The sequence below is a fragment of the Lynx rufus genome, unplaced genomic scaffold, assembly GCF_022079265.1.
Source record: "Lynx rufus isolate CCGP_SWC_20201006 ecotype Redwood Valley unplaced genomic scaffold, mLynRuf1.p SCAF_7, whole genome shotgun sequence".
Lineage (NCBI taxonomy): Eukaryota > Metazoa > Chordata > Mammalia > Carnivora > Felidae > Lynx > Lynx rufus.
In genome coordinates, this window is record NW_025814889.1 from 107,697,452 (window position 1) to 107,710,392 (window position 12,941).

Genomic DNA, 12,941 nt, shown 5'->3' on the forward strand with positions numbered 1-12,941 from the left:
CTGGGTCAATGTGTCAATACTGGGTTGGTGAAATTTATTGGGGCCTACCAAAGTTACCCATTGGCTCCTAAAGAGTCACATCCTTCCCACATGCAAAATACACTCAGGTGCCAGAAACCCCCAAATCTCATCACCCTGTGGCATCAGACTTACACTTGAAGCACAGAATTTTCTCATCTAAATCAGACCCAAGTGGAGATAACATGCTCTGATAGAGTTCTTTCAAGTCCGAGATCTGTGAGATAAAATGAGAAGTTATCTTCTCTCACTGTTCCCTCCCCCGTAACACCCTCACAGACAGTGGTGAGATAGGGCTTGATTAGTTACAATAGTCATTCCCATTCAAAATGAAAGAAAACAAGAAGCCCATAGCAGTGCCTGTTCCATAGCTGAACACATATCATTTCCTTAATGAGGACTCAGTTCTCCATAAAAATAGTTTTCCATGACTCTGGGTTCTGCCCACTGGAGCAGACTGAAGTATTATTCAGAATTCTGAAGAAGACTTGAGAAGTATTCTCAAGGCATACTTCTTTTTCCAGAAGGAGTGCTGTTTGCAACTGAGAATTTTTCTCAGCCTGTTTTTTTCCCAAAGAGGATGGGGGCAGGTGTTGTTGCTTGAGGCTTCTTTTCATTTGACTTATTCTTTTCAGTTCACACAGTCAGTGTTTCCACCAATCTGATTTTCTTTTAAAACTTTCTGGATTTCTTATGCTTCTTATTAAGTTCACTCCATTAGACAAAGGCTTTATGCTCATAAATATTTTTGAGGGGGGATGCTATGAGACTACTCTCTTAAGATTCTTAAAAGCCCATTTATCCTTCTGTGGTCTTAAAAAATAGAATTGCTGGGGCACCTGGGTGGCTCAGTGGTTAAGCGTCTGACTTCGGCTCAGGTCATGATCTCACAGTTTGTGAGTTTGAGCCCCACATCAGGCTTATTACTGTCAGCATGGAGCCCGCTTTGGATCCTCTGTTATCTTCTCTCTCTCTCTCTGTCCCTCCTCTTCTCCCTCTTGTGCTCTCTCTTGCAAAAAAAAAAAAAAAAAAAAAAAAGAATTGCTGTTACATCCTAGACACGTGATCTTGACACTGAACCAGTATTATGTATTGCAGAGATATGTATGTGTAGTAAAAATATAAACGTACACATGAGATAACATACCTAATTCACAATATTGCTGTTCTTTGGAGAGGAAGGGAGCAAAAGGGACTGAGGAAGGGAAGTGGGGAGATTTCAACTTGTTTCAGTCTTTAAAATGATAGTTTTAAAGGAACTATGACCAAGTGTTCACTTTTGTTCATTTAGATTGCTTGAAATATTTTGTTACATGATCGTCTGTATTCTGTATTTTGAAAGATTATTAATAAGTACAAAATTAGTTAATAATTTATTAGATTACTTACTATTTTCATCTAGATACCATAACATTCTACATATTTGTCTTAAAGTCAGAGATTTGGTTGTATGCTTGGAGATCACATCTCACTCTTCCTCTTTTTGTAAACCTTAAATGTTTCATTAGTAAGACATTGAGATAAAACTAATTACATTTGTTCTTTGTTTTAGGAAAACCATATTGAGTCTATCAATTGTGAAAATTTGGAAAATCTCTGTGTTGTTCTTCTTAATAAAAATCAACTGACTTCTTTTCATGGTTTGGATGGCTGCACTAATATCCAAAATCTTGAACTTTCACATAATAAAATCACTCGAATTGGTAAGAGCAAGGGAATTTGAATATATTGGCATTTATTTCTCATTATTACATTTTGTTTCATTTATTCCTTTTCAAGAACAGGCCGCCATCACTAATTTGCTTATTTTATTTGTGCCGTACTTATCTAATCTTTTATCCAGGTGCATGAAGGAAGTAAAATTATTTTTAAAATATATAAAGGGAATATGCTTCCACCACTGGTAAATGGCTAGTTATTAGTAGCTCCTTAAATTACTATATTCACTGACCTGTTCCTGTTTTTATAGCCAGTAGTGATCTGAGCTATACTACAGAATCTAATACCCTGGCTTGGTTCCATCATATGTTTATGGATCCTATGCTTTCTACACTTGGCAACTGTCATAACTGTTCCCTAAAAATCCCTGTCATCACTCCTTTCCTTGCCTACATACCCTACTTGTACTAACCTTTCCTTTTTTAGATAAGGCTATCACCACATGAAAGAAAGAATTCATCAGTTTGCATCACCCTAATCTTTTCCATCCTTCCATCTGTATATCTGTATCCCTTTTTATCTATGTCTGTTTCTACCCTCATACTTTATAATCCATATTATTCAGCAATGAAAATGTCTTTTCTTGTTTAAGGCCAGTCCTTCTATTTTCTAAGACTGTCAGTTTCCTTTAATACTTTATTCTATCATTTATCACCTGTCTTATGTCAAACACTTCCTTTTGCCATTCACTTCTACCATTGCCTCATTGCTCTTACCCTTGACTGTCAAGTTTTGTGAAAGTGTTCTGTTTATGCTTTCACTTTTTACTATCCAACTTCCCTCCTCTTCCTACTGAAATTCAACTTCAGCTTACTTCTAGACTGTTAACAGTGGGATCACTCTAAAATAAAAATCTCATTATACTTCTTAGTGCCTGGCTTAAAATTCTCTGTTTGTTTTTCACTTAACTTGTGAAATTCTCAAGGGCCTTGATAGGGGCTTAAATAATGGTTAATGTATAATCAAGATTGCCAAAAAGTCAGGAACTTGATAGAAATTTTACTCTGGGGCACCTGGGTGGCTCAGTTGGTTAAGCATCCCAATCGTGGCTTCAGCACAGGTCATGATCTCCTGGTTTGTGAGTTTGAGCCCCACGTCGAGCTCTGCGCTGTCAGTGTAGAGCCTGCTTGGGATTCTCTCTCTCCCTCTTTCTCTGATCCACTTGCTCACTCTCTCTTTCAAAATAAATACATAAACAAGTTAAAAAAATTTTTTTACACTGGAATAATACTAATAGCTTAAATTTTTGGACCCCCAAAATGTAGTCCTTTCCACCTTCTCCTTACTATAATCATTAGGAAATGTGATCTGGACTGAAATTTCAGCGAGTGGGATGGGAATAGATGGGGTAGTGGAAGAAAGCTCACTTTCCCATTTGATTCTATTTTATTTTTGATATGTGAAACAGACTACATTAGTCAAATTACATTAAAAAAAGGCATACTCAAAGAGATCATTTTTTTCCCTGTCTTTTCACTCTGTTGTCATATCTACTTTTTATATATATATTTTGTGTATATGCACATATAACATGTATATATGTATACAATGTATGTATATCACTTATGTGTATATATGTATATGTAAATATACATTTACAACATATATCTAAGAGATACATGTATACATGCTAATCCTTTCACAAAAGAGAATATTTGGGGTGCCTGGGTGGCTCAGTTGGTTGAGTGTCCGATTCTTGATTTCAGCTCAGGTCATTATCTCACAGTTCTTGAGTTCTAGCCCCATATAGTATTCTGTGCTGACAGTGTGGAGACAGCTTGGGACTCTCTCTCTCTCCCTCTCTCTTTGCCCCTCCCCAGCTCTCACTTATGTGCACACACACACTCTCTCTCTCAAAATAAATAAATAAAACTTAAAAAAGTAAAGAACAAAAACAAAAATATAGAATATTTTAAGTACTCTCCATTATGTTTATTTTTTTCACTTAACAGCGTGTTATGGAGTTCATAACATTCTTTTTTCATAGTTTCATAGTATTCAGTTCTGTGGATGGATAAGGTTTTATTCCACTGGTTCCTGGTTGAGGGACATTGGGTGGTTTCTAATCTTACACATTTGCCATAATACCTAATTGGATACCTATATCATTTCATACTTTATCAGTTATATCTTTAGGTTAATGTTCTGCAATATATATTGCTGATGCAAAGGACATCTGTAATTTAGGAACATAGTGTCAGGAACATTCTATGGGTTTAATTCAATTATTTTTATTCTTTTTCACTCATGTTAACATAAATGTTTTTTTAAGAAAGTTTATTTATTTGAGAGAGACAGAGACAGTGCAAGTGGGAGAGGAGCAGAGAAAGAGAAAGAGTAAGAGAGACAGGGAATCCCAGACAGGCTCCACACTGCCAGCACAAAGCTGGACACGGGGTTCGAACTCACAAAACTGTGAGATCATAACCTGAGCCGGAACCAACAGTCAGATGCTTAACCAACCCAGCCACTCAGACAGCCCAGCGTAAATACTTGAAGTCTATACATTCTCCTGTGAGCACTGTTTAGTCCATAACCTCTGTGTTTTCATCAGTTCTACAATTTTATGACATATTTTGCCTTTTACCTAAGATTTAAAATTTCTATATGGTAAGACCATTTTGTGTTGTTGCTGTTATTCTTTTTAGTTTTATTGTATTATAGTGAGAGACTTATCTTTGTGCCACTTCTGCTTTTTGTAACTTACTGTGATTTTCTAATGTGTGGTCAATTTTCAGGAATGTTTCATGTGTACTTAAAAAGGAGGTCATTGTTTTTAGTTGGAGTATGGAGTTTACATTTTTATCTTTATGACCTACTTTAGTGATCATTTGTTGGAGATCTTCTATGTCTACTTGACCCATCATAGACTGAAGGAGTTGAGCTAGTATAAATATATTTGTTATTATTCAGTCTATTTACTTTTGTATATTCTTTGGTTTCTGTTTTATGAGTGTTGCTTCATGATGTTTCACTGATATTCTTAACTGTGTTATCTTTATTGTGAATTTTAGCCTTGAAATTTATAAATTCCCTTCTTTTTCTCCTTAATGCTTTGAGACTAAACTTTACCTTGTCTAACAACATTTTATTTTTGTTTGTATTTGCCTACTTGGCCATAAAAAGCAAAACAAAACAAAACAAAACATCTCGAAGCACTTTGTTTTAGGTATGTACTTATATACAGCATAGATTTGGTTTCTATTTTTGGATCCAATTTTAAATTTATAGGACATGGCCATTTGCATTAGTAATTCATCGTAGACACTTGGTGTTAGCACTGTCATCACACTCGGGATGATGCTATCTCTTTCTGGGAGGAGGCCTTGTTGACAATACATGGGTTCTCCCACCACTGGAGCATTTCCATTTCTTACTTATCTATTCAGTTTCCATAGGATTCCCTCTGTACCAGTGTGGAGTAGGGTGGATTGTATTGGTTGTGGATGCTTACTACCCCACTTAGAAAAAAATCAGCTTGTAATTTCATCTCCCATTTACACTGGAAGCATAGGTTGGGGTACGTTTATTTAATTGTTGCTCATTATGGATTTCTGAAGGAGATACAGGGAGAGTTGGATCTAGGCAGTCACCATCATCTTCCTTTTTTATTTTTAATATGGGAAAAATATAGTTGTTTTCAAAAAGCAAGCTTTTGCAGACATTTCAAGGCACACTTTTGAAAATATAATGCATAATATTCTTTAATGTGTTTATTTGCCTATGTGTCTGTGCTGCCTGCTTTGGGACTACTCATATTTTCTCCCATTTGGAAATAGTGATACCTTTGATACAATTTTTATTTTAAAATTTTAGTTTACAAGACAGAAATAATTTTGTTGTTGCTGGAATGAAGGCAAGTGCATTGATAATATATGTTGCTATATTGGCACACACTGAAGCAAGCTTAACAAAAAAAAAAAAAAAGGGCTGTTTGTGAGAGAGATGCTTTAACTCCCATTCACTTCATTTTCATTGCCAGCAGGGCTGTATGGGATTTCTTGTAACCAGTGGATTTCCTGGGATAGGATATCTGCGTGATTTATGTGGAAACTGCCGTGGTATTAATTGATGTACTTGAGGTATCTTTATGTAGTACAGAGCAAACAAGGTAAAAGACATCTTTGCTGTCTGTTGGGCACAATGAAAACACTGTATTTATTGAGTGTGAGGAGAGTATACATGAAAAAGTAGATTTTTCTGAAGACCAGTTGGAGTCTGTTTTTCATCTTTAGGAACTGCTTACAGAGATTCTGGTTGAGCTAAGGGAAAAGCATAGATTTTTGTCTTTCAATGATGTATTGATGCTAAGAACCCTTATGAAGGAGCACAAAGATAGATTTGTGTTTATAAGTTAATAGGTTACTATTCCATGCTATAATATTTCTTAAGGAGGTGAAATAAAATTGGAAGAAATACCATGTATTCTACATCTGCAGTTTCAAGTATAATTTGTTCCTAATTTTTACTAAGCTGTAGTTGTTGCAGTAAATATGTAAGGTTAGCTCTAATTACTCCTTTTATTAGAAAACTTTAATGCACATTTTTATCTGACTTACGTTGCATTTAAGTGAATGAGAATAGGAACTGTCAATCTGCTTAAGGCAATTCATTTGAAATTATTCATTGAAATGAATGTTTTCTGTTCTAATTAAACTAATTACAGAAATAGAAACACAACGTAAAATATACTTTTTAAAAGTAGCAACTTAAAATGTAATTCTATAAATTCAAAGTTACAAAGTTAATAATATATTTTTATTATTGCCATTAATGCTTAAACATATTGTGTGCCATGAGTAATTTGAAAACGACCGTATAACATTTTTATGTTATTTTCTATAATTGGTTCTATTTTGGTAGCAAGGTTTTAAAAAATATTTATTTACTTTTGAGAGAGAGAGAGCAAGTGGGGAGGGGCAGAGAGAGAGGGAACTACAATCAAAGGAGGCTGGAGGCTCCAAGCTGTCAGCATAGAGCTGCTTGTGGGGCTCGAGCTCAGGAACTGTAAGATCATGACCTGAGCCAAAGTTGGACAGTTTACTTACTGAGCTACCTAGGAACTCCAGCCAGTTTTTGATTATAGAATATTTTAACTTGATCTGGAATTGTTTTTGCATATTTTGAATGTGCATAATAATTGTTTACATTTATTAAGCTCACTTTAGTTGGTGATTATAAATATAGATTTATTTTGAACAAACAAGAGATTTTATTATACTTTTTATTAGACTAAAATATTTTATGTTTGAGGTCCCTGGGTGGCTCAGTCGATTACGCATCTGACTTAAGCTCTGGTCATAATCTCATGGTTTGTGGGTTCGAGCCCTGCATTGGGCTCTGTGCTAACAGCTCAGAGCCTGGAGCCTGCTTCGGATTCTGTGTCTCCCTCTCTCTTTCTGCCCCTCCCCTGCTTGTGCACACTCTCTAGCTCTCAAAAATAAATAAATAAACTTTAAAAAAAGAAAATATTTTGGTTTTTTTTTTTCCTGGAAACTTTTTATTTTCCTGTATTATTTTTTTTTAACTGAATTTAATTTGGGTGATTTGCAGTTTAAATTTTAACATTTGTTACTATCTAATTATTCTATTTCATGCTTTCATTTGCCTGAAATTTCCCATAGGTAAATTTTAAGTAAAATTGATAAAACATTTTGTTTTCCAGAAGTAATGTAGAAAAACTTTCCTTGAAACGATGTTGGATATCTGTGGGAAATTTTTCATATTTTGAGTTAGTATTTCTGACTTAATTTTTTAGTGAATAGCCAAAAACAAATGAAAAATCAGTGATTTATAATTTATAATGTAGTTTTCTTTGTTTCTTCTACTTTTATGTTGAATTTTATTGACTTTCTAAGGGAAACATTCTGAAACTAAATTAATTTGAAACAATTCATGCTGTATGACAAAATTGTTTTACACATTTTGTGTGTAAAAAAATATAATTTAATATGATGAACGTAGTAATAGATACCTTTTTTAACCACCATATATTTATGTGCTTTATACATTTAACTCATTTGCTTTTCACATAAGTGCTATGAGTTAGTTACTATTAAATGTTCCTCTCCCCCCACCTCAGGTAATAATTGAGGCACAGAGAGGTGAAGTAAATTATCTAAGATCACACAGCTAGTATAAATATAGAAGTCGGATTTGAAAACTCAGCAGTCTATCCCTAGTGTCTGATTTTTTAATTGCCTCATTCTACTGCCTCTCTAATAAATATGCATTTAACGTTCAAGATTATTAGTATTTTTTGGACTATATTAAAACTATGATGAAAAAGTAATGATATTAAGGTTCTTTGATTAATAAATTCATCAGCGAGCAAACTTACTGAGGACCTATGATGTGTAAGCACATTGCCAGGCACTGGAACACAGTAGTGGAAGATTGGCGAGGCTGCAGCAATAAGGAAAACAACTGAGTGTCCTGACTCTCACCAAGATTATCTAATGATATTTACATAGAGAAAGAGAGAGAGACAAATGGGAATAAATTGCTATCTTTCATTTATAATTAATTAAAAATGCAAATAAGTATGATGTTAATGTATAAAAGCAAATAATAATTTTTGTCTCCTCATTTCATGACGTTTCCTTCTTTGCTATCTGAAGGAAACTTTAATCTGGAAAAAGTGTTTCTTTAATGCGAACAATTAATTTGTTAGTTTATATATTTCAGGTAACACATTCTTAGAAGATGTCACTGTAAGTAGATAGAAGTACTAGGAGAGTTTCTTCCCCGTGATGCTTTGTTTTCTGATAATACTGCTTTCTGGAAAAATGACACTAGTGTTAATAAGTATGAAAGATACTGAAATCATGCAACATTTTTACATAAGCTTGATTACTGTCTTGGCACCTGGAGGAAATGTGCCTGGCTTAATTCTTGCCCATGTTGTCTTTGGACAACAAGTGTTGTCTTTGGAACATTTGAAAAAAATAATTAAGTAAAATAAAATAAACCCTTGACATTTGCTTGTAGAAATGGTTTTTACTATTATATATTTAGTGAATTTTTTTTATATTCCACTAGATGGTGCTAGCTTACCCTTCAGTTTTGAAATGCAACAATGCCTAGTACAAAGCTGAAAGGGATTTTACAGATCTGCCAGTTTAGGCTTCTTAAGTTTCCAGATGAAAAAACAGACCCACATAATTTTCATGTAAGTCCTAGCAGAGGTGAGGCTAGCATCCAAGTTTTCTGACTCCTGATTTAGCATTCCTGTTCTCACACAACATGTATGATCCTGAAGGAGTGGTGCATTGAAATTAAAAATCTTTAAGTGCCATTGAGCATATTTGTATGTAACTATCAAACATAGCAATCACTGAGCAGCTAAAGAAGGTAGACCTTTACCAATTAGTGAAAACCTCCAGTGTAATTTAACATCTTTAGTTTGCTGTTCCTTACAGGAGAGGTTTATTCCCCCCAAGTGGCAGGAATGTTTTATTAGACCATTGGCTCATTTCTGTGGGAGAAATTCTTGGAAATAGATATTTGTAGCAAGTATGGCCAAATGCTAATTTTGCCATGGGCAAAGGCCTTTTGAGGGATAAACACATTTGACCTCAGTTCTATTTTGTGGGACCTAGGAAACTTTTAAAGAGTTAATAAAGATTACATTGAAGCAGTGGACTCAAGAATATTTAAGTGACACTTTATATTTATAGTTGTTATATTTACATCATGTGTAAGAAGCTCTTGAATAGTTTTGTGGCTACTGTTTTGTATTGTTTGGGATGGGGAGTGAAATAGAAACGTTGACTGGAAAAGAATCATTTTCTTTGGTATGTTGAGGAAGTAATGATATCCTAAGGTAAGGCTTGCTGCACGCCCCTTTTGTCCAGTTATTATCCTTCAATTGATAGAAAAGAAGTTGTAAGAATAAAGGAGGAAGAACGGCAAGTTATTGTGACTTACGTCCTGTCTAGGTTCCCCGTTTTGAGCCAAATGCGTTGCCTGGGTCAAATTACTGATTAATCAATTGTATATAAACTTTTAAAAAGTGTGTGTTAATATCCAATTTCTTCATGGGTTAGCTCAAACATTTCTCTTTGAAGCCTTATTGGTCACCACAGTTATAGTTTTTTTAAATCATTTTTATTGAGGATTATTGTTAGGAAGCCATAATAGTACCTCATATGTGAAAGTGTGCAAACTACTTTATGATACTGTTTTTAATCCTCCCAAGAACGTGAAATCACCCTCGCTCCACAAATAAAGGAATAAAAACTCAGAGAAGTTAAGTAACTTGCTTATATAAATGTGGCTAGTTTTGGAATAGGCCTGAAATTCATGGAGTGCCTACGACAGAGCGTATTCGTTTTTATTACGCAGTAGTGCCTGTAATCCGCATGCACTGATCATGTCAGCATCGCCATAGAGAAAAAGTTATATATGTGACTCCCATGATGATTGTGCATTGTGGCTCTTTATTCTTAGAGCATATTTTTTTTTTATTGCTCTAAATATTCTTGAGGCCATGCTATTTGTTGTATATAAATTTGTAACTGTTATAAATTTCTTTTGAATTCACCAATTTTATCACTTTTAAATGTCCCTTTTCATCTGTAATAAAGCTTTCTGCCTTAGTCTTCTGTGTCTGATATACCCAAACTACCTTTCTTCTGGACTTTGGAATCTTTTATGCTCATAAAAACTATAGAGTACCCACCTCAAACAGGTTATATCAGTATTTACTGTATAGAAAAAAATGAGGGAAATTGTTGTTTTTATTTATTAATTCATTCAGAGATTAAGATAATAAAGCTTTTCCATTAGTAACAGTTTTTAAATAATAAATGTATTTTTCAACAAAAAGATATGGTGAGAAGAGGGTTATTGTTACACATATTTGCAAATCGCTTTAATGTCTAGCTTAACACAAGACAGCTGGATTTCCGTATTTCCTTCTGCATTTAATTTGCTACAATATCACACCTCATGTAGCCTCTGGAAAACTCCACTGTAAGCTCTTGAGCAAATGAGAGTGAAAAGGCAAAAAACATCTTAGAATTATTATGAAATAGTTTTGACTCCACAGAACCTTTAAAAGCATCTGTACGAGGGAGATCTCTGGACCACACTTTGAGAATCACTGGTGTAGTGTGTATAGAACATAATTTTTTCAACCCTTTTACTTACAATATTTCTGCAAGTTCTATTTTTGAGATGTCTGTTGTATGTAATGTGAAAATGTGTTGCTTTCGTTACTGTTTTCTATAGGCTTCCTGACAAATTCCAGCTTTGTTTCCAGCCTTCGTTTCCAGCTTAGTTAGCCTTTAATAACTAAGGTTAATTAATAATTAAGTGCAATTATTGATATATTTGAGCATAAATCCACTATCATACTATTTGATTCTGTTTGTTCCTCCTGTTGCGTTTTCCTCTTTTCTTGCCTCTTTTTGTTTTAGTTGAGGTTTTAAATTATTTCATTTTTCCTTTCTATTATAAATTACATATTATTTTACTATTCTTTTGGTTTATTATAGATACAGCATGCCTTCTTGATTTACCAAATCTGAATTTATGTGGTACTTTTTCAAAGCAGTACTAGGGTCTTAGAAAATTGAAACTTTATTTACTTGCTCCCAAATTAATATACTACTGTTGTCATGCATTTTAATTGTATGTGTGTATTTAGAATGATTTAAGACAGTATAAGTTTATAATATCAATACTTTTGGATTCACCCACTTTTTAAAAACCTTCCCTTTGTTTTTTTTATTTCTTTGTGTGTGTGTGTGTGTGTGTGTGTGTGTTTAAAGTATTTTCTTTTTAAAAAATTGAGATATAATTGATATATAACATTGGGGTGCCTGGGTGTTTCAGTTGGTTGAGTGTCTGACTCTTGATTTCGGCTCAGGTCAGATCATAATCCCACAGTCCTGGGATGGAGCCCCTGCATTGAGGTCTGCATTGAGCATGAAGCCTACTTAAGATTGTCTCTCTCTTTCCCTCTGCTCCTTTACCCCACTTGCACACACACTCTCTCTCATAAAAAATTGGTTTATAACATTATATTTGTTTCAGATGCACAACATAATTTGATTTTTGTATACACTACAAGTGATTACTACAGCACATCTAGTTACCATCCATCATTATACAACTGACTCCCTTTATTCAATTTGCACTCCCCTTTCTCTCTGATAGCCATTCATCTGTTCTCTGTGTATGGGAGTTTCGTTTTGGTTTGTTCGATTTTTTCAGACTCCACATATGAGAGAGGTCATATGACATTTGTCTTTTTTCGACTTACTCCACTTAGCATAATGCCCTTGAGATCCATCCATGCTGTCACAAATGACAAGATTTCATTCTTTTCAACGTTAATTAATTAATTATTTTATTTATTTGTTTTTATTGTATATATCTGTATATCACAATTATTTTATCTGTTCACCATCAGTGGGCACTTAGATTGTATCCATATCTTTGCTATTGTAATGATACTGTAACAAACATGAGGGTGCATATATCTTTTCAACTTAGTGGGTTTTTTTCTTTAAATAAATACCTGAAGTAGAATTGCTAGATCATAAGGTAGTTCTATTTTTAACTTTTTGATGGAAACTTCGTACCGTTTTCCTTAGTAGCTGCAAAAGTTCACATTCACACATTTACAGTGTGAGAGGATTCCGTTCCCTTCTCTCCACATCCTTGCAGTACGTGTTATTTCTTGTCTTTTTGGTAATAGCTATTTTAACAGATGTGAGGTGAGATCCCTTTGTGTTTGATTTGCATTTCCCTGATGACTAATGATGTGGGGCATCTTTTCATGTGTCTGTTAGCCATCTATATGTTGTCTTTGGAAAAAAAAATATCTATTCAGATCTTCTGCCCATTTTTAATCAGAATTTTTTGTTTGTTTGTTTGTTTTTTGCTATTGAGTTGTGTGAATTCTTTATTTTGGGTATTAGACCCTTATCAGACATGTGATTGGCAAATATTTTATCCCATTCAGTAGGTTGCCTTTTCATTTTGTTCATGGTTTCCTTTGCTGTGCAGAAGTTTGTAGTTTGATATAGTCCCACTTGTTTATTTTGTTTTGGTGCTTTTTCTTTTGGTGTCAGATTTAAAAATTTATTGCCAAGACCTCCTATGTCAAGGAGTTTAACACCTATGTTTTCTTCTAGGGGTTTTATAGTTTTATGGTTTCAGGTCTTACATTCAAGGCTTCAATCTATTTTGAG

General features: G+C 34.2%; 1 protein-coding gene across 1 annotated transcript in view; it reads left to right on the forward strand.

The window, feature by feature from the left end:
* Positions 1-12,941, forward strand: part of LRRIQ1 (leucine rich repeats and IQ motif containing 1) — a 202,522-nt gene that overhangs the window by 26,074 nt on the left and 163,507 nt on the right. Inside the window, exon 9 of the mRNA XM_047065006.1 lies at positions 1,571-1,721. Within this exon, the coding sequence (XP_046920962.1) occupies positions 1,571-1,721 (151 nt within the window). The remainder of the gene's footprint in view (positions 1-1,570; positions 1,722-12,941) is intronic.